This window comes from Lynx canadensis, chromosome A3, assembly GCF_007474595.2.
Source record: "Lynx canadensis isolate LIC74 chromosome A3, mLynCan4.pri.v2, whole genome shotgun sequence".
NCBI classification, from domain to species: Eukaryota; Metazoa; Chordata; class Mammalia; order Carnivora; family Felidae; genus Lynx; species Lynx canadensis.
In genome coordinates, this window is record NC_044305.1 from 60819067 (window position 1) to 60842003 (window position 22937).

General features: G+C 40.6%; 2 protein-coding genes across 6 annotated transcripts in view; one reads left to right on the forward strand and one right to left on the reverse strand.

Annotated features, from left to right (window-relative positions):
• Positions 1–4830, forward strand: part of MGAT4A (alpha-1,3-mannosyl-glycoprotein 4-beta-N-acetylglucosaminyltransferase A) — a 122997-nt gene extending 118167 nt beyond the window's left edge. For both annotated transcript variants that reach the window (XM_030310436.1, XM_030310437.1), the window contains exon 16: positions 2508–4830. In XM_030310436.1, coding sequence (XP_030166296.1) covers positions 2508–2669 — 162 coding nt within the window. In that variant the 3' untranslated portion in view covers positions 2670–4830. The remainder of the gene's footprint in view (positions 1–2507) is intronic.
• UNC50 (unc-50 inner nuclear membrane RNA binding protein) lies at positions 125–22795 on the reverse strand. 4 transcript variants are annotated; one of them, XM_030310442.2, is made up of 6 exons: positions 22708–22795; positions 21125–21408; positions 20212–20332; positions 7219–7358; positions 7032–7133; positions 125–401 (listed from the first exon to the last, which is right to left on the reverse strand). In XM_030310442.2, exons 2-6 carry the CDS (start codon positions 21402–21404, stop codon positions 322–324), a joined length of 723 nt encoding a protein of 240 aa, XP_030166302.1. In that variant the 5' UTR covers positions 21405–21408; positions 22708–22795; the 3' UTR covers positions 125–321. The 4 variants fall into 4 exon arrangements, with proteins under 4 accessions (XP_030166302.1, XP_030166303.1, XP_030166300.1 ...); XM_030310443.2 differs by having other exon boundaries at positions 126–365; positions 22708–22793; XM_030310440.2 differs by lacking the exon at positions 125–401 and adding an exon at positions 5215–5566 and having other exon boundaries at positions 22708–22790.
• Between the last annotated feature and the right edge of the window lie 142 nt (positions 22796–22937).

Consider the following 22937-nt stretch of genomic DNA (forward strand, 5'->3'; position numbering starts at 1 on the left):
CATTATAAACTTCTAAGTAAATTTATATCTGAAGAGTATTTATTACTCTTAAACATGTAATTCCAAATGTTATTACTACTGTAAACAAAAATACTATCAGCCTTAGCAGTCAGTGATCTTTACAAAAGTACTTTATTTTTAAAAAGTTATGAGTTATCAGCATCAGTTCCCAACCAGTCTGGTGTGCCTCAGGCAGGGTGCCAGGTGGGTTACAGATGTGCAGAGACTGATCCCCTGAACTCGCAGACTAGCCAGTGGCTGAAGCCTCGGGTGGCTGGAGGTTCCACCTGGTTGCCTCTCGCCTAGAGGAGCTTCGTGTGGTTAGCCAGGATCCTGCAGCAAGAGCTTCCAGACAGCCTTGTTGTCTGTACAGTGTGGCGGGTTAAAGTTGTTGGAAAACACTGAAAGGGTAGTTACTTCCATTACTCACATCTGAATCGTCGTTAGTCACTTTTCTTGATTAAAGAGGTACACTTTGCCAATAATCTTTATGTCAAAGTCTAGTTAAAAATCTTGATTGGGTTTTTAAAATTTACTCTTCGTTTTCTTTAATTTACTTTTTATTTTGTATTTCCCTGGCCGGATCCTTGCAGGCAGATTTCATTTTAAAAACTAACCTTTTGTTACAAAATTTTGGCAGCTGCTTCACATACTAAATGACTGTTGTGACAACTAAGTGTCCGGGGGGAAATTCTGGAGGTGGGTTGAGACGTCCTCGTGTTTCCCTGCTTCCACAGTAGCCCACTCTGATTTTAGAGAGAAAGCCATGCTCTGAAAATCTAAGAAGGTGACAGTTATCACAGCTTGTCACCATTTGGTAGGGCGTCTGTCTTTAGACTGACGAGCCTTACTAGCCAGCATTTCCCTGTTTCATGCTCAGTCTCCTCTCCCAGGCTTAGCTCATCGCCCCCCCCCCACCCCCCACCGCCCCCATTCCCAAGAATAGTTTGAACCAAATCTTACCCACCGTTCAGAAACTGTCTTGTGTGTTCCTCCCCATGAATTGTTTCCAGTGCCTAGTAGCGCCTGGGACAGTGCCTGGCATGTGGGAGGTGCCCAGTCCGGGTCACCCACACTCCTCTTTCTTTTTAACTCCCTTTACCCACGTTCCTTGCCACCCTCTTACACACTCGGCTGTCGAGTTTCTGATTGTTCACAGGGCATGTGTTTGTGTGTGTACGTGTGTGCGCACACATTCTCCAACTGACCAGGCTTCAAGCTCCTGGGGACAAGTCTGTGACTCATCCTTTGCATCTGTCCTCTGATGCAGCAGGTGCTCGGATCGTCTCATTGTTAGTCTCTCCCTTCCCCCACTTCCTCCCTAGAAGGTTAGAAACAGCCATGCTTTCCTCAAGCAACACATCATAGTGGTAGCCCTGAAGAGTAGTTGGGACAGAGCCTTCGAGGAGGTGAAGAGTACCTGAGACTGAAGGAAGGAGGTGCTTAGCCTTGAGAGGACACGGAGCCACTCTTATGAGAACAGTGAGTGGGGAATGCGTCCAGTGGTGGGACTAATTATTAACATAGAGAGAGAAATCAAACATGGTTTGCATCTGGTGTGTAAACATAAACACATCAACTGTTAAGACTCTAGAGCTGCGCTGTCCGGTATACAGTCGTATACAGGCACATGGTAGCTATTTAAATTTAAATTAATAAAACCTCAGCTCCTCAGTCACACTAGCTACAGTTCAATGCTTGTTAGACACACGTGGCTAGTGGCCCCTGCAATGGACAGCACAGACCCTAGAGCCTTCCCTCATTGCAGAAAGTTTTGTTGGACAGCGCCATGTCAGGAGTGCTATTATGAACGCTTCAGAAACCAGAGTAAACCATGTCTGCTAAAAGCAGACATGCAGAATATATCACAGTGCAGATGATGGGTATGGTAGGTGAGAAGGTCGAGGACTGTTCCTAGGATTCTAAGATCTAAGATTTCGCAGTTCTCGAAGTCTCCCGCGTTCTGTACGGCACACACAGTGCTGCACTGTGTAGTCAAAAAAACGGTGGTTTCAGGCAGTGGGATTGAAAAGCTTTGGAAAAAGTGAATGCATATGGATTATTTAGCAGCCAGTCTGTAGACACGTACGTGTATATTAATTCAACCACCGGAGAGGTCTTCAAAAAAGGTATGGCTTCTCAGATTAGTAGTTGTACCAGCAAGGGATTAGAGGATGTCATTATTTTTAAAAAGCTTCGGCAACATTCTGAAGGCTTCTTTTAAATCTGTCATCGTAATGAAAAGGTTGTCTCCTAACAGTACTGTCCTCAAAGACAAGTTTGGTTATGTGGAAACAGCATGTTGGGAGCGATTGGTAATAGCCGTGTGTATTTGTAGTAGCCGGAAGTCTGCACGTGACCCTCAGGTACCTATAGGAGATTCTCCCCCTTTGTGTGTGGGTGGAACCCATGAATACCATCCATAACTATGTTATACAGCAAAAGGGAGATTATCTGGGGACAGCTTACCTAATCATGTGAGCCCCTTAAAAGCAGTGTTTTCTCAGGCTGGTAGCAGAAGTCAGAGATTGACAGCAAGAGAACTCAAGGCACACGAGAAGAAATGCAGATGCCCGGAAGGAGCTGACAGAGGCCTCAGCCAACAGCCCAGGGAGTGGGTACTCCAGCTCTACAGCCACAGGAACTCAGTTAATCAACAACCTGAATGAGCCTGCAACTACAATCCCCTCCAGCAGAGGAGAACCCGGCCCACCACCACCTTGATTCCAGCCTTGTGAGACCCACTGCCGAGAACACCAATCAAGCCCACCCTGACTTCTGGCCTGCAGACTGTGAGATAATAAATAGGTATGGTCTTCAGCTTCTGAATTTGTGATTTGTTACACAGTAGAAAATGAATATAATATTGAAAAGAGATGACAAGTCTTCATACGTGATTGCCTGTAGTTAAGTTGGATATTTCTCGATAACCACAGGGGTCAAGTCTTACACTAGCAAACTTTTACCTGGGCATCCTTTGGAGTTTCTCTCCCAGAGAATCTGAAGTAGTCCTGACTGGAAGTTTGTCACCAAAAACATCTTAGCAGTGTATCTTAGCAGTGTTTTGTAAAGAAACTGCTAGAATGGTATTGTGCTCGTACTAGAACCAGGATCCAGTGTATATAGAATCTTTTTCCTGGAAGAGGTGTTATTTTGTGCTGGTTTAGTCTGCTCTGATCCTGTCAGTATACTATTTAAGAATGATGAACAGTAGTATTTTAAATATTAGGAGAGAGAAAAGACTTCTGCCTTTATGTAAGAGATCAGATAATCTACTCCGTACTGAAGAACTTAATTTTTTTTAAACCCACTTGTTTATTGTCTGAGCACAGATCAAATTCTGTAGGTGTCAACCAAATTTTTATACTTTGCAAATATTTTCCAAAATACCTCTCTGCTTCCAAGCCATTAATTGCTGGTGAAGCTTGTTTTCATTTTGTACATTAATTTTTGTGCTTATTTTTACTATATTGCCATACCCTTAATAGAAGAAAAGCAGAGCTAAAGGGAAGAAAATGAGATGCTGAGACTGTCAGAAGGTGAGAAATTGGAGTCATAATCATCTTAAGTGTTCTAAGGGAACTCAAATAGCCCAGCTCTTTCTTTTATAGAAAAAGAAACTTTTCCAAGCTATGTAGCATTACTTACAGTGTGTGAAATTTAGTTTGATAGCTGTACAATTTTAATCTTGATATATGCCATGATAACTAGTATGCTTAGTTTACTTCTTTAATGCATGTGAACATAACAATGCTGAAAAGACTACTACCACAGTATTAAAAAAAAAAAAAAAGGATGTTATATATATCCCTGTCATCAGTACCTATATATAAACTCTTCTTGCCTAAAACACTCCACCTTTTTGGGCACTAACTAGATCATTTTCAAGGAAACAAAAAGGAAAGAGCTGGCACTCCCGCGCGTGTGTGTGCGTGTGCGTGTTGAGAATTTAAAAGACATTGTTTAGGAAAATAAGCTGGGAATTGAATGGAAAGCACTCTGTGCAAAGTATCCTTCCCAGTGTTGTTCACAGTGCAGTAACAATGTTAATAGTGGTGCTAAACTTGTTCTCCAAATAAGCATTGTTTGTTGTGGGGAATTTTTAATGGTATCTTGGACATTAGGAAGGCTACTTTATGTATCTCTTGCTCCTCGTTGTTTTCTGATTAGTAATTAGCAAATCCCCCTGGAGTAAAAGGTTTGGTATTTTAGTTTGATTAGCATTCCATTATTTGAAATGTTCAGTGTTTGCTGGAAATTGGGTGAAAATACCTTTTGAAGACACATTCTTTGAGCCTTAAAAATGGCTGATACCGACAGTACTGTAAGATGCACTGCCAGCAGATTTGATACTTTTCATTTCAGTACAGTGATGTTTTCTAAGAAAGATTTAGAAATCAGTTGATTAAACATAACAATTATGTTTCATTTATGGAATGAAAAACTAATGTGTTTCTGAGAACGCCGGTAAGGTTATGGCTGTTTCTGGAAGCACCTGTTAGAGAAGGTGCCTGAGGAATTGCTTTTCCAGGTTGTACCAGATTTTTGTTTTCTCCTTTAATGTACATATTTTCCTTAAAATGTTTTCATTAGGTGAATGGGTAATATCTGTAGTAATATTTTAGGTACCTGTTAGATTTTTCAAGGAAGATTATTTATTTTCAAATTTGCTGCTATAATTGAAAACCCAATAACTGGTCCTGTTGACTGTGCCTTTCATCACTGTTTCTCTGTGCCACGACCGTTCATGTGTATTTGAAATAAAGAAGTTTAAGAAGAAGCCATGTTGAATTCAAGAGTTCTTCTAATAAAAATAGATAAAACTTTTAATGAGTAGCAAATTTTATCATTAGTTTTAACACTGATTATTTAGTTATGTGGGTTTTGGAGAGGTCTTCAAAGAAAGAAAAAGCCTTAGTGTTAAGAGATACAGGTGTTCAGTCAAATGTACACTACGAAGAGTAGCCACCATATGCCTCTCTGATCTATAATTGGGGTTTCTTTTGTAGAGAAAATGTTGTAAAGGATTTTAATTTGAGTTACATTACAGGCTGAGGAGGCTTTTGAAGGTTATAGTAGGATCGTGTGGTCTACAGCAATGTTTAAAATACAGCTCATTAGCAATGGGGCCAGACTACCTTGGAACAGTGGTGAGGAGCACATGACTATCCCCATGTCCTCCAAATGGTTATTCTTTCAAAAAACAGGTGAAACTTTAGTTTAAAAAATATTTATTATAGAAATGTACATTTAATTAGTTTTAAGGAATGTACTTGACAATAGTGTTAACATATATATTTCTTCAAACTTGCAAACTTTACACCCTGAAGGTATCTACAAAGATGGTTTATTTACAAGTTTCAGGAGAAATCTCACTTCCCCAAGACTGCCTGCTGCGCAGGGAAGACGGGATAGTCTCATCACCGCTTTCATTTCACTCTGTACTTGTAGAAGGAACACAGTGTGTGCGTGAAGTTCCATCCTAGCGCTAGTGACAGGCCGTAGAGCAGAATGAGAGGTGCAAATGGATAAAGAAGAATTACCGTATTTTTCAAAAATGGCAATGCTGGAAAAGAAACAAATCCAGATTCAATTTTTAAAAAAAGCAAATATGACTAATGAACATTCTGAAAGCTCTTATTACAACAGGTGGGGCCAAAAAGAAAGCCAAAAGATGTTTTGGATCCAGGAGATGCTGCTCTAAAGCCAGAACAGGCTACTCTGTGTTGCCCCCTCCTCACAGCTGTGAAGAAACCAGGACGAGGGATTATTTCAGCACAAAAGCCTAGTGAGAAGCAGATTCGGGACTTCAGACAGGTTACAAGTAAGGGACAAAACATCACAAATATTAATGAAGACGGTGGTGGATTTAAACAGGTGACTGCCTCAGAAGCCTCTAAGATAATGGAGCTATTTGAGATCTCCCAGTATACAAAGCATCACACCTCCACCTTGAGAAGGGGAGAGCTCAGCCGGTAAGCATCCAAGGCTTCAGGAAAAAGCTAAAACTCTCAGATATAAAATCTGTCCCCAGATATCCGTGTTTCCTTTTGCTCAGTAGTTACTTAGTGGGTCCCTACCACATGCATCCCAACCTGAACATCTCTCCTCTAGGAAGCCCCCAAAGTGAAACTGAGCCATACACAACTAAATTGGAGGGAGTTGCCAAGAGTGAGCAAATATCCATTTAGAGAAACCACAATGTTGCAGTATGCTAATCACAATTTAAAACTTTCTCAAAATGTGAAAATTCATTACAAATATGTCACAAACCTGTCCCTTGGATTGGAGAAAGGACTCCCCATGCCCAGAACAAGGTGTTACAATCTGAGGGGGTTATGTGGTCCCTGGCAAAGCGGCCTATGGGGGTGGGGTAGGAAGGGCCAGAGGAGCCAGTTGTACATGAGCACCAGGGGTATTTACAGTAAGGTCCTAATCACTCAGAGTGATGAGAAAGGAAGAACTGAGTAAATTTCTCATTCACACTAAGAAAAATAAGCTTCTAGCAGGATCTAAGAGTAAATTTGCAAACACATCCTCCAATCAGTAGAGGTTGGGCCTGATCTGTGACCATCTGCAGAACCATAAAGTGATCGTATAACCAAAGTGAGGCAAAGGTTTTTTAACACCTTGAAAGGCCTGTAAAGGTTTCTATACCTCATGGGCATCCCTGAGACCCAGCCGGTGCCTCACTCTAACTGGCAGCTGGGACCAAGAAACAGAAAGCCAGGGAGAAAAGGAAACGGGTCATGTGTTTCTGCAAGTAACTTGGGAGATATTGAATATGGTTTAACGTGGTTCCTCAGAATTACAAAATCTGTTATAGAGCGGCCGTGCCACTTTGCAGCTGCAAGGCCATGGGGAAAGTTACTCAATTTCTGTGGCCTCATCTGAAAAATGGGGTTAAGTAAATCTAACTGTGAAGATTAAATGAGACAATGCATATAAAAGTAAGCAATTGTGTTACTATTGCAGCAACTTTCCCTTCTCCCAGTTATGTTTTCAGTCAACCAAAACGATTTGTGACTTACCACTGTATCCTAGGAAGGTTACATAGATATAATAGCCAACTGCCACCAACCATAAGGTATTTCCAACTAAATATCCGATAAAGGTGTCTGTCAGGATAACATCTGTGGAAGAGATGCATACATTGAATCTCTTCAGTACATACAGTGATGACTTTTCACGATCATTTGAGAAGCACCTGCTACTTACGGTTGATGAAGAAAAGCTGGATAAAGTGCAGAATGACTAGGAGAGGATAAAAAGCATTCAGATGCACGTCGAAGGCATAGCCCCACTCCACATCATAGTCTCTGCTCTGCCGTTTCACTAAATACTTGTTAGAGATAAACCTAAAGAGCAAAGTTAAAATTTCTTTCACGATACAATAAAGTTAATTCCATAAATATTTACTGACTACCTTCTGTGTACCAAGCATTATTCCAGATACTGGAGATAAAGTAGTGAACAAAACACACAAATCTCTGCCTTTGATCTAGTTAGAGTCGTCAGATGGCATTATGCAGAAAAATTAAGCAATAAAGAAGGATAGAAAATAGTTGAAATGTGATATTGAGTAGGATAGTCCTAAGAAGGTAATATCTGGGTCAAGACCAAGGGCAAGGAGGGAATTACCTGGGGTAGAGCATTCCAGGCAGAGGGGAGTCCGAACACAGAGGTGGAGAAGGTGGTGGAGGACAGAGGAGGTGGCAGGGTACCTGGCCTGTGGGAGGCGTGGATGAGGAGACGAGTGTGCCTGGAACAAGCGAGAAGAGTAGTAGGAAATGAAGCAGGGAGCCAGGTGGTATGAAGCCTATGACCACTTTAAGACCTTTGGCTTTTACTCTTGATGAAATAAGAAGTCACTGGAGTTCTCAGAAGAGTGTATGACTCACTGTTTGGACGGGGTTCCTCTGACTGCCGATCTGAGAATACACTCCAGAGACAAGAGGGGAAACAGACCAGCTGGGAGGCTGCTGCAAGTAAGAGATGAGCAGGGATGATAGCAGAGGAGATGGTGACATGCAGGAAATGCTACACCGGAGGGCAGAGCCAGGAGGATGTGTTTACTGCATGTAGAGTAAGATAAAAAATGAGCAGTCAAGGATGACTGATTTTTGCCTGAAACAAATGGAAGATTGAGTTGCCATTAACTACAGTGGGGTGACTGCAGAAAGAGTGGTCTGGGGCAGTGCAGGAGTTTGGATTTGGGCCTGTTATGCTGAAGATACCTATTAACATGAAGAAGTCTATGAAGTCTAGAATTTAGAGGAGGTCGGAAATGGAGACACTCATCCATGTATAGATAGTGAAAGGCATGCGCCTCAATGACACCCTCCCCAAAGAAAGAATGTAGATATAGAATAGGTGCAAGGCCTAACACCCAAAAGGTCACCCCTCTATTAAAAGGTCCAGAAATCCGGAGGAACCAGGAAGGAAAAAGCGGCCAGTGACAGATCTAGCCGTAAGAACAACTGTCACTGGTTCCACAGCATGGCCTATGAGTTTGGTTAAATGATGAGTGACTGAAAAGTAAAATGCCCAGGTAATAGAAAATTAGACCTTCGAAGGAAAATAACAAAGAGGATCATCTGTTTTATAAACACAACTGCAGAAACTCAGTGGACTTTTATGTGTATGGTTTCATTTCAAGGGTAAAGAAAATGCTATGCCTACTGTGGAAATAAAAAGAAAAACTAAGAGGTATATAATACTAATAAAACAGTCCTGTACATGGTTATCTGAAAATATCAATACAACTTTGAACAAACTCTAACTTACCAACACGTCTTCCATTTTAGCTAAGAACACGGGCCATTATAATAAACAGAATAAGGGACGCCTGGGTGGCTCAGTCTGTTAAGCACCTGACTTCGGCTCAGGTCATGATCTCACAGTTCATGAGTTCGAGCCCTGCGTTGGGCTCTGTGCTGACAGCTCGGAGCCTGCTTTGGATTCTATGTCTCCCTCTCTCTCTGCTCCTCCCCTGCTCATGCTCTGTTTTTCTCTGTCTCTCAAAAATAAATAAACATTAAAAAAATTAAAAAAAAAAACAACAGAATAACTATCCAGCTCACTACCCGAGAGCTCCCATGCATTCTGTGATCCTCCTGCTGCTCCTACCCCTCTGCTTATTTCTTACATGAGCGCCTTCCGGGCTTCTGTCCCCAGTCTTATCTCTAGAACACAGACATTCCTTCTGAGAGAGCTCAGACATCTGTGGTTTCCACCTCCCACCTCTGCATTAATGATGCCAGCCATGTCCGCATCTTGGCCCAGACTGTAGTAGGCTCGGAGTCCCCCACCCCAGTGTCTACTGTACCTTTATCTCCAGTAAAATCCTCAAGCCACCCGAACTCAACATGTCCAACATGGAATGCTTCATCCTCATCCGTCACTTCTGAGCCAAAAATCTTGCAGGCTCTCTTCCAGGAGGCCTCTGCCTCCTCCCCACTCTTCCCTCCTCTCACCATACCTGATTACCACAGGATGCTCTCTGATTCATCTCTCTCTCCTTTCTTCCTGAGTTCCCTACACTATCTGGGCCTGCTCTACATTTGTGCCCCCACAGTCAAATCCAGCCTTGTCACTCTTCTTCAGCTCTTTCACAGCCACAGAAGAGGTTTTTCCTAAATCTTTACCCTAAAGCCTCCAAGTTCCCTACCTCTCTCCACTCCCCAACCAACACATGCAAGCTATGAGATAAAGTCCAATTCTTTCTTCTGAACGGCACTGAAGGCCACACACCTTCCTGAACTGGTGAGTGTCACCCTGTGCAACCAGACCCAGCATGCTGTTCCTCATTTCTGGGCCTGTGCCTCTGGTACCAGCAATCAACGATCCCATCTCCCCCAAACACCTCCTCCTGCTGGTTCCTATGGCGCCTCTGGGAGTACAGCAACCACATGTCATCACTCATATTTCTAACACCATTCACAACACAGTGTAAGCTTTCAAAAATATAAAGAGTCCTTTTCTATGTAACCAAAACTGTAATATGGAGTCATAGTAAAGGTGCTGAACTCCAGGATGACTTGGCTTCTGTGGCCCTCCAGAGTCCATGTTTGCTACAAACGATTCCTTTGAAAGCCTTATTTATTGGAATTGTTTCATATACCATGTTTTTCATGAGTATTCACATTCGTAGCATCAGAGGTTAGTCTTAGGATTTTGTTTAAAATTCTGTTTAAAATTGCTAGGTACTTTTCATACCACAATCTTTTCAAATAAAATTAGATAACTAACTCCATTTTACAAAAGAGGAGACTGGGACTAAATTAACGTAAATGAGCTGGCATTTGAACCTAGGCCCATCTGTGACTAAAATTTCTATAGTGTTTTCTCTGATACACATGACCACAACCTCTACTCAACCGCTGGCCCTCTGTGAACTCACTCGATGCATCCATTCCCCTTATCTGGTATGCCAACCACAGAGGAGCCTGTATCTCTGAGAAAACGGAAAAACCAAATGCTGGATTTCTACACTTACACCAGTACACTACCGCTGTTAAACCAAACCCAGAAGTCAGACTGCGTACCTGTTCAGTAAAACCTGTGTGTGTATGAGCAAGAAGGCACCAAAAGCTTAACAAATCCTTTTTCAAATGTATTTCATTTATGTCAGATATTCAGAGCAAGATTCCATGAAATAATCCTCTATAGCTTAAACATCTAGAAATGACCCACTGACAAATGTAGGAGGAAATCGTGCCATCATCCACACAACCTAAGCAGAACTGGCTAACTGCATATTTTTGCAAAACCAGGGACTTTGTTAATATGAGATGATCATGATTTCAGTTCACTTATTTGCTGCACTTTGACAATACAGACCATCCCTTAGAGTATTTTCTGATACAAACACTGACATAGGAGGGCAAGTTATAATCATCTTGACAGTCAAAACAGATGCTTTCAAGAGACAAGGTCCAGATACTGATGGAGGAAGACCCTGAACTCCCTCCCCTCCACAGACACACCAAATCTATACCAACATCTGGACTAATTCCTTTGGGAAAAAAAACTGAGGGCTGACAACAGTTTCTGCACAACAAAGGAGAGAAGGACCAGACAGAGACACAGTAACAGGAACCCACCCCTGATGCTGCCAGCTACAGTGTGGAGGGACAGAGCCACAGAACCAGGAACAGATTCCACAGCTGTGGGGCACAGAAAAAAAAGCCTCAGTTTACAAGGGCCACCTGAATTTAAAGGAACCGGCCCTTGAGCATCTGCCAAATAGCTGGAATCTCAGGAATCGGTCTCCAGTGGTCTGAGAGCTGGCAAGTGCCACTGTTGATGTCTCCTCCCTCCCCCAAAGCCAACACTGACAGCACAGATAGCTAGCCGGCCACTTCAGGGAACCCTGGGACCCTAGCCCACACCAGCCCAAGCCCCACTGAGGCACACACAAAAAGCAGTGGTTTAAAAGACAACCAGAATATTAAAAAAACCTAACCCTCTGCCTAATGGCCAAGGCCTGTGGGAACATATTCTGTGGCCAAACCGGCTGGTGAGTGCCACCATTTTTGTCCCCCCACCTCACCTGATCACTCTGACTGGAACAGGGTATGATGTCCTAACTGGCCAGCACTTCAGTAAACCCCACACACCTAGCCCACACTCACTGCAGCTCCAATTCTACCAGGGCTCCCGCTGTGCACAGTGCCCCGGGAGTCCCCCCTGCCAGCCTGAGCCCATTTCGACTCCACTGTCCCACCAGGGCACCCCGGGCCCACGCCCACTTCAGCTTCAGATTTCCCACTGGGGTGTGCCCCATGTGCAACACCCAGAGCCCCTACCCCGGCCCAGGCCCACTACAGCTCCGGCCAAAGTCAGCAGGCATACACAGTGTATGTGGGACATTCCTACATGAATCCAATCCTTCAAGACTAGAAGTAGCTGTTCTGCCTAATTCACAGACACAAATACCTAAACTAAAACAAAATAAGGAGGCAGAGGAATATACTCCAAGTGAAAGAATGAGATTAACAATCTACCTGATAAATAGTTCAAAGTAATGGTCAAAAACATACTCACCAGACTTGAAACGAGAGAGGTTTGATGAACCTAGTGAGAACTTCAACAGAGAGAAAATATAAAAGAGAACCAATCAGAGTTGAAGAATGTAGTAACTGAAATGAAAACTACACTAGAGAGAAACAGCAGATTAAAGGACGCAGAAGAATGGAAGAGTGATCTGGAAGGCAGGAAATGGAAAGCAACTAAGGTGAACAACAAAAAGAAAAATTAAAAACAAAAATAAGGATAGATTAAGGGATCTTTGGGACAATATCAAGCATATTAACATTTGCATTATATGAATCCCAGAAGGAAAAGAGAAAGGGCAGCAAATGTACCTGAAAAAATAATAGCTGAAAACTTCCCTAACCAGGGGAAGGAAACCAACATCCAGGTCCAGGAGCAGAGAGAGCCCTAAACAAGATCAACCCAAGAAGGCTCATACCATTGCAACTAATAATTAATATGTCAAAGATTAAAGATAAAGACAGAATCTTAATGCAGCTAGGGTAAAACAACTATTTATGTACAAAAGAAGCACAATAAGGCTATCAGCTGATTTTTCAGCAGAAACTTGCAGGCTAGAAGGGAATGACAGGCTATATTCACAGTGCTGAAAGAAAAAAAACTACGACCAAGAATACTCAACCCAGCAAGGTAAACATTCAGAATTGGAGGAGACATAAAGAGTTTTCCAGACAAACAGAACCTAAAGGAGTTCACCACCACAAAACTGGCCTTGAAATGTTAGAGGGAGCTCTTTAAGCAAGAGGGAAAAGGCCATAAACAGAAAAATGTGAAAGACAAAATTTCACAAGTAAAAGCAAACATACAATAAAGGTAGTAGATTAATCACTTTATAAAGCCAGTATGAAGCTTAAAAGACAAGTACTAAAACCAATTACATCTAAAAATTAGTTAAAAGACTTAACAAAAACAAAAGGTGTAAAATATGACATAAAATATGTAGGGGACATAAAAATATAGTGCTTTTAGAATGTGTTCCAACTTAAGTGACCGTCAACTTTAAGTAGAGACTGCAATATACACAAAATGTTAACATATGTACCTTATGGTAACCACAAACCAAAACCTTTAACAGATATACAAAAAATAGATAAAAGAATCCAGCATAATGCTAAAGAATGTCATCAACTATAAGGAAGACAGCAAGAAAATAAAGAACTACAAAACCACCCAGAAAACTAACAAGATTGGAATAAGTCCATACCTATCAATAACTATTTTCAATGTAAATGGTCTAAATGCTCCAATCAAAACTCACAGGGTGTACTGGAAGTCCTAGCCACAGCAAATAATAAAAAGAAATAAAAGGCATCCAAATTGGTAAGGAAGAAGTAAAACTTTCTCTGTTTGCAGATGGCTTGATATTATATACAGAAAACCTGAAAGACCACCAAAAAACTTCTAGAACTGATGAGTGAATTCAGTAAAGTTGCAGGATACAAAATCAGTGTACATAAAACTGTTGCATTTCTATACACCAACAATGAAGCAGCAGAAAGAAAAATTAGGAAAACCCATCTGCAGTTGCACCCAAAATAATAAGATACCTAGGAATCAACCTAACCAAAGAGGTGGAAAATCTGTACTCTGAAGACTATAAACATTGATAAAAGAAGACGGACAAGATTGATAAAAGAAATGGAAAGACATTCCATTCTCATGGATTGGAAGAACAAATGCTGTTAAAATATTCATGCCACTCAAAGCAATCAACACATTTAATGCAATCCCTGTCAAAACACCAACAGCATTCTTCACAGAACTAGAACAAATAATCCTAAAATGTGTATGGAGCCACAAGAGACCCTGAATAGCCAAAGCAATCTTGAAAAAGAAAAACAAAACTGAAGGTATCACAACTCTAGATTTCAAGTTATATTACAAAGCTGTAGTGATCAAAACAGTATGGTACTGGCACAAAAATAGACACGTAGATCAATGGACCAGAATAGAAAACCCAGCAATGAATCCACAACTGTACAGTCAGTCTTCAACAAAGCAGGAAGGAATATCCAGTGGCAAAAAGACGGTCTCTTCAACAAATGGTATTGGGAAAACTGGACCGCTACATGTAAAAGAATGAAACTAGACCACTTTCTTAACACTCTACATGAAAATAAATTCAAAATGGATTAAAGACCTAAATGTGAGACCTGAGGTTTCACTAGAAACCTAAAACTCCTAGAAGAGAACACAGGCAGTAACAGCAGTAACTTCTTTGACATTGGCTGTAGCAACTTCTTTCTAGATATGTCTCCTGAGGCAAGGGAAACAGAAGCAAAAATAAACTATTGAGACTTTATCAAAATGAAAAGCTTCTGCAGAGTGAAAGAAAGAATCAACAAAACTAAAAGGCAACCTACTGAATGGGAAATATTTGCAAATGACCTATATGATAAAGGATTAGTACCCAAAATATAGAAAGAACTTATACAACACCCAAAAAACAGTCCAATTAAAAAATAGGCAGAAGACATGAACAGGCATTTTTCCAAAGACAAAGAGATGGCCAATAGACACATGAAAAGATGCTCAACACCACTAATCGTTAGGGAACTGCAAATCAAAAGTACAATGAGATATCACCTCACACCTGTCAGAATGGCTAAAATCAACAACCTAAGAAACAACAGATGTGGGCAAGGATATGGAGAAAGGAACCCTTGTGCACTGTTGGTGGGAAACCAATCTGGTGTAGCCACTCTGGATAACAGTATGGAGATTCCTTCAAAAGTTAAAAATAGAACTCCCCAAAGGAAGCCTGTTTGGCTCAGTCAGCTAAGCATCCGACTTGATTTTGGCTCAAATCATGATCTCAGGGTTCGTGGGTTTGAGCCCTGCATCGAGCTCTGCACTTAGCATGGAGCCTGCTTGGAATTCTCTTTCTGCCCCTCCCCTGCTCCCTCTCTCTCTCTCTCTCAAAAATATATAAAAACTTAAAAAAAAATAGAACTACCCTATGATCCAGCAATCAACTACTGGGTATTTACCCAAAGAATACAAGAATGCTAATTCAAAGGGATACATGCGCACCCCTATGTTTATAGCAGCATTATTTCCAATAGCCAAGATACAGAAACAGCCCAAGTATCCATAGGTTAATGAATGGATAAAGATGTGGTGTGCGTGTGTGTGTGTATGCATGGGTGTACACACACACACACACAGGAATATTATTCAGCCATAAAAAAGGATGAAATGTTGTCATTTGCAACCATATGGATGGAGCTAGAGAGTATAATGCTAAGCAAAACAGGTCAGAGAAAGACAACATATAATTTCACTCATACGTGGAATTTATGAAACAAAACAAAGGAAAAAAGAGTGAGAGACAAAATAAGAAACAGACTCTTAATTATAGAGAACAAACTGATGATTACCAGAGGGGAGATGGGTGGGGGAATGGGTTAAATGGGTGATGGGGATTAAGGCAAGCACTTGTGATGAGCAGAGGGTAATGTATGGAAGTGTTGAATTACTATATTGTACACCTGAAACCAATGTAACATTGTATGTTAACTATCAGAAATTAAAATAAAAACTTAAAAAAAAAGACATAAGGTGACTGAATGGGTAAGAAAATAAGACCCAGCTGAATGTTGCCAACAAGACTCATTTCAGAGCTAAAGACACATACAGACTAAAAGTGAAGGGATAGAAAAAGATACTCCATGCAAATGGAAGCTGAAAAAAAAAAAAAAAAAGCCTGGGTAGCAATAGTTCTATCACACAAAATACACTTTAAAACAAAGACTGTCAGGGCACCTGGGTGGCTCAGTCGGTTAAGTGTCTGACTTCAGCTCAGGTCATGATCTCACAGTTTGTGGGTTCGAGCCCTGCTTCGGGCTCTGTGCTGACAGCTCAGAGCCTGGACTCTGCTTCGGATTCTGTGTCTCCCTCTCACTCTGCTCCTCCCCCACTCATGCTCTGTCTCTCTCTCTCTCAAAAGTAAATAAACATTTAAAAAATTTTTTTAAAAAAAGACTAAGAGACCAAAAAAGGTATTACATAATGATAAATGGCTCCATCCAACAAGATATAACAACTGTAAATATTTATGCATACAACATACGAACACCCAAATACACAAAGCAAATACTAACAGATAAAAAGAAACTGACAGTTATATAAAATAGGGGACTTTAATACCCCCCTTACATCAATGCATAGATCACCCAGACAGAAAATCAATAAGGAAGGAGTGGCTGTCAACAACATATTAGACCAGATGGACTTAACACATATACATAGAATAGGGTGCCTGGGTGGTTCAGTAAGTTGAGCATCCAACTCTTGGTTTCAGCTCAGGTCATGATCCCAGGATTATGGGATCAGGCCCTGCATTGGGCTCCCTGCTGAGCAGTGGAGGCTGCTTGAGATATTCATTCTCTCATTCTCTCTCTCTCTCTCCCCATCTCTCCCTCTCATCCTCCACTCATGCTTTAAAATAAAATTTTAAAAAGTTAAAAAAAAACCAAACATATGTACAGAATACTCCATCCAAAAACAGTAGAACACACAATCTTTTCAAGAGCATATGAAACATTCTCCAGGACATATCACATTTTAGGCCTTAAAACAAACCTCAATAAATTTAAGAAGCCTGAAATCATATCAAAATCTTTTCTAATCACATAGCACGAAACTAGAAATCAGTTATAAGAAAAAAATGGAAAAAACACAAACATGTGAAGCCTAAATGACATGCTATTAAAACAATGGGTCAACAACAAAAACAAAGGAAATAAAAAAATACCTTGAGATGAATGAAAGTGGAAACACAACATCCCAAGAATCTTTGGGGCACAGCAAGAGCAGTTCTAAGAGTGAAGTTCTAGCAAGACTACCTCAGGAAAAAACAAAAATTTCAAACAATCTAACTTTACATCTAAAAAAATGAGAAAAGAAGAACAAAGCCTGAAGATAATGGAAGGAAGTAATAAAAATCAGAGTAGAAATAAATGAAATAGGAACTAAAACACAATAGAAAAGATCAATGAAACCAAGAGCTGGTTCTTTGAAAAGATAAACAAAATTCATAAACCTTCAGCCAGAGTCATCAAGAAAATGAAACAGAATTCAAATAAGTAAAATCAGAAATGCTAAGAGGTAACAACTCACACTACAGAAATACAAAGGTTTATAAGAGACTACTATGAAAAATTATATGCCAACAAATTAGACAAGTAAGAAGAAATGGATAAATTCTTAGAAAAATACAATCATCCAAACTGAATCAGGAAGAAATAGAAAATGTGAATAGATGTATTATTATAAGTAATGAAACTGAATCAGTAATCAAAATCTTCCCCCAAAACAAAAGTCTAGGACCAGATGATTTCACAGGTGAATTCTACCAAACACTTAAAGAAGAGTTAATACCTATTCTTCTCAAACTATTGCAAAAAATAGAAGAGGAAGGAAAATTTTCAAATCAGTTCTATCAGGCCAGCATTACCCAGGTACCAAAGCCAGACAAAGACATTACAAAAAAGGGAAACTTTAGACCAATATCCCTGATGAACATAGATCCAAAAATACTCAACAAAATATTGGCAAACCAAATTCATCAATACATTATAAGGATATTTCACTTCAACAAATGGGATTTATTCCAGGGATGCAAGGATGGTTCAATATCTGCAAATCACTGTGATACACATTAACAAAATGGAGGATAAAAATCATATAATCATCTCAATAGATACAGAAAAAGCATCTAACAAAATTCAACATTCATTCATGATAAAAATTCTCAACAAAATGGGCTTAGAGGGAATGTACCTAACCTAATGAAGGCCATATATGATAAACCCACAGCTAATATCATGCTCAATGGTGAAAGGCTGAAAGCTTTTCCTCTAAGATCAGGAACAAAACAAGAATGTCCACTCTTGTCACTTTTATTCAACATAGTACTGGAAGTCGTAGCCGTGGCAATCAAGGAATCAGACAAGAAAAAGGAATAATAGGCATCCAAATTGGTAAGGAAAAGTAAAACTGTCACTCTTTGTTGATGACATGACCCTATATAGAGAAAACCTGAAAGACTCCACCAAAAAACTATTAGAACTAATCAATGAATTCAGTGAAGCTGCAGGACACGAAATTAATATGTAGAAATCTGTATTTCAATAATGAAGTAGCAGAAAGAGAAACTAAGAAAACAATCCCATTTATGACTGTATCAAAAAATTCCTAAGAATAAATTTAACCAAGGAGATAAAAGACATCTACTCTAAAAATTGTAAGACACTGATGAAAGAAACTGAAGAGGACACAACAAATGCAAAGATATTCCATTTTCATGGACTGAAGAACCAATATTGTTAAAATGTCCATACTATCCAAAGCAATCTACAGATTCAATACAATCTCTATCAAAATGCCAGCAATATTTTTCAGAGAACTAGAACAAAGAATTCTAAAATTTGTATAGAACCACAAGAGACCCCAAATAGCCGAAGCAACCTTGAGAAAGAAAAACAAAGCTGGAGATACTACAATCCAGGTATCAATATATACTACAAAGCTATAGTAATCAAAATAGTATGGTACTGGCACAAAAAAGGACAGACCAATGGAAGTGGATATAGAGCCAAGAAATAAACTCACACTTATGTGGCCAATTAACCTATAACAAAGGAGGCAAGAATATACAATGAGGAAGACAGTCTCTTCAATAAATGGTGTTGGAAAAAGTGGACAGTTACATGCAAAGGAATGAAACTGGACCACTTTCTTACACCATACACAAAAATAAATTCAAAATGGATTAAAGACCTAGTCATGAGACATGAAACCATAAAGCCCCTAAAAGAAAACATAAGCATTAATCTCTTGGACATTGGTCTCAGCAACATTTTTATGGATCTGTCTCCTCAGACAAGGGAAACAAAAGCAAAAATAAACTATTGGGACTACACCAAAATTAAAAGCTTTTGCATATCAAAGGAAACCATGAACAAAATAAAAGGCAATCAAGTAAATGGGAGAAGATATTTGCAAATGATATATCTGATAGGGGGTTAGTATCCAAAATATACAAAGAACTTATACAACTCAACACCAAAAAGAATCCAATTAAAAAGTGGGCAGAGGACCTGATCATTTTTCCAAAGAAGAAATACAAATGGCCAATAAAATATGAAAAGTTGCTCAATATCACTCATCATCAGGGAAATGCAAATCAAAACCACAATGAGATATCACCTAACACCTGTCAGAATGGCTAGTATCAAAAATATAAGAAATAATCGGTGTTGGCAAGGATGTGCAGAAAAGGGAACCCTTATGTACTGCCACTAGGAATGTAATCTGGAGCTACCACTGTGGAAAACATTATGGAGGCTTATCAAAAAATTACAAACAGAAATACCATATGACCCAGCAATACCAATACTGGGTATTTAGCCAAAGAAAATGAAAACATTAATTTGAAAAGTTATATGCACACAAATATCTATTGCAGCATTATTTACAACAGTCAAGATACGGAAGCAACCTAAAGGTCCGTCAATAGTTGAATGGATAAAGAAGATATGTGGTGTATAAATATATACATACACACAGACACACAAACACGCACACATTCTGAAATATTACTCGGTCATAAAAGAAGAATGAGATCTTGCCATTAGTGACAACACAGATGGACCTAGAGGAATGTGAAATAAGTCAGAAAAGACAAATACGGTATGATTTCACGAACATGTGGAAACTAAAAAACAAAATGAACAAAAAACAGAAACAGATTCACAAATACAGAGAACTAGTAGAGGAGATGGAGTTGAGGGGATGGGTGGTATAAGTGGAGGGGATTAAGAGGTACAAACTTCCAGTTATAAAATAAATCAGACACGAAGATAAAAAATACAGCATAAGGAATGCCATGAGTAATATTGTAACAACACTGCATGGTGACAGACACTACACTTAGCATTTCACAATGTATGTAATTATCAAATCACTGTGTTGTACACCTGAAATTATTATAACACTGTATGTCAACTATCCATCAATAGTAAAAAAATGTTTAATTCATGCTTTCAATTCATCTATCTCATTTCAATTTACATCAGCTACTTTATCTCTAAAGGAAGCAAATGTAGGCTCTACAGCAGTACTTGAAAAACTAATTATTATGGTACTTACCACATTAAAGTTGATATGAGAAGACCAACGCCTACACAATCTATGAATACAACCCAAAGGAGAAGCTTTATTGTCTCAAAAAATCCCATGTCCAGAACAAAGCCAAATCCTATGGTGGACACTGAAACAAAGATTTACATAATAAATTCAAGTACTCTCCTAAGTTCTGGGGGATGTGGGGCACAATCCCTGCCCTCCAGATGCCCACACGTGTGGTGGAGGAGACAGTCATGTAAACAAAACCCCAAAGACGTGTTATATGTATATATAACTAACAGAGAAATGCAGACTACCCTGGAACACAGAATGGCTACTGAGGTATCTGAAGTTCACTGTGGAGGCCACCGTCTATGGTTCACCAGAGTGGTCCCAACATTTAAAACACCACTAGTTCTGGAAAGGCACTCACATATTTAAGTCCAGGTAAAGGTGAAAAAGATCTTACATGTTTACATCTAACACCCTAAAGGTGGTTAGGACTTTCACACTACCTTATCGGAGAACTTAAAAGTAGTTTCTCAAGTTCACATTGGTATTTTTAGAGCTCTCACTCTGGATTTTGCCTGTGGAATGCAATTTCCAGTCTTGATATTCCTTTTCACAGAAAGTTTGCATTTGGTATCAATTTTTTACCATAGTAGTGGTAAATAAAGACACAGAGTGACTCTGTCCTCTTCCTTTCAAAGTTCAAGGGAACAATTTACTCTGGCATCTGCTTGGGACCGTTAGAACCAGAAAGAATATAACATTCTTTCTTGTGAGATTTTTGAGGCTTCAGAAAGGAAGAAATAGATTCAAATATCCCAAATTCTGACCCACAATATGTTTATAACAAAAGATCCTGCAAATGACAAATTCAATCTAAAACACTCAATTTGTTCTTCAACCCTCTTATAGAGAAACTAACACTTACCACAGAGCCAGATACTTAACAGGACCAAGAAAGCAGGGTCATCTCTGGCCCACTGATCCTTTGTCTGCTTTCGATAATGAAAATTTCTATAAACTCTCTGTGGGGAAGTAAACAGGTAGAGCATCTGCCATGCAGCAAACTCAAAGTCCATCTGCCGAAAACGAAAAAGTCTTCTCAGGTATTTGTAGCGTTTTGCTCCAGCTGTGTGTCTTGCTGCATCCCTGGTATTCAACACTCCATTCCCCTGCACTGGGGAATTCACTGAAGTACTTGGTAACATCTTCCTAGATGGAAGAAAAAAATTCTTTTACGTGTAATTTTAAGAACCTATCGGCTACCAACACCCCTCTTCTGAGATATTTAGGAGGGATGGTATCTTACATTTCCATCCCAATCCCTTGATAACAGTCAGGGGTCAAAAGCTAATGGAGATGGTTCTGAGGTTTGTATGGGGGCTCAAGAACTCATCACTGCTCTTCAGGCAAGGGCAGCAGCACACCCTTCTGAACCGTCATAGCACTTACAACAGGGTCAGTATGTTTCCCACACTTCACCTCTCTCAATAATCAGGCAGCCTACCCAGGTAACTACTATATATAATATATATATATATATATATATATATATATATATATATATATATACACACACACACACACACATATATATATATTTTTTAAAAAGGCACAGGATTTTGCACATATATATATATATATATATATATATGGACAGAGAGAGAGAGAGAGAGAGAGAGAGAATTCCCAGCAGGCTCCGTGCTGTAAGCAGGGAGCCTGGGGCTCGAACCCATGAACCCTGAGATCACGACCCAAGCGGAAATCAAGAGTGGCCCGCCTTAAACCAACTGAGCCACCCAGGCGCCCCCAAAATCCTGTGCTCTTAACCATCAAGTCTTTAAGGGAAGAGGTTTTTGTTTGTTTGTTTGTTTTTTTAACAGCCAATTAGAAACGTTATCGACAAGGTAAAAATAAATGGCCTATTCACACAGGTCCATCAGTGCAAGACCATCAAGCAATTCTCACTAGAATGTGACATAAAAACAAAACTCAAGTCCACAGTGTTTTACTCCCTGAAATAGTTCAGCAGAGGGAATGGCAGCGGTTGTAATCAGTCCAGAAGCCCGGTGAGCGCAGGTCACCGTCCAGCCCCCACGTCCCGGCAGCCCAGTTCCCCGCTCCACTCCCCAAGCCCCCCAGACGCCAGCAGCGCCTCGCGGGGCCCAGGTGTTCACGTCAGCCTGGGGCTGCGGGCAGGGTTGCCATATTTAACAAATAAAAACACAGGACGCCCAGTTACATTTGGATCTCAGATACAGGTATAGTTTTTAGCATAAGCATGTCCGAAACATTGTGTCGGACATACACTAAAACGTCGTCCGTGGTTTATGTGGAATTCAAGTGTAATTGGGCATCCTTAATTGTTTCTGACAACTCTACCGCAGGCCGAGCAGCCGGACCCGGGTATGGCCACTCCAGAGCCGAGGAACATCGGGCCGTGAGGTGCCGGAGGAAAAGACACCTAGCGAGCCCGAGCCGCGCCCCGGCAGAGCGGTCTTCCAGCCTCACCTGGAGCCCCGCTGCGGCCTCCAAGGGGTCCAAGCTAGCCCTCCACCTCCGCCCCGCAGCCCAACCCCGCAGCCCAGCCCAGCACCCGCCGGCGCGACTTCCCTTCCCGCAACGTAGCCGGCGCTGGGGGCCCGACGCGTCACTTGCGCCCACTTCCGCCGCGCCCGCGGCCTCTCGCGCCCCGTAGTTTTCCGGGGGCCAGTCGGAAGTTGTTTCTGCCGGCTTCCGGT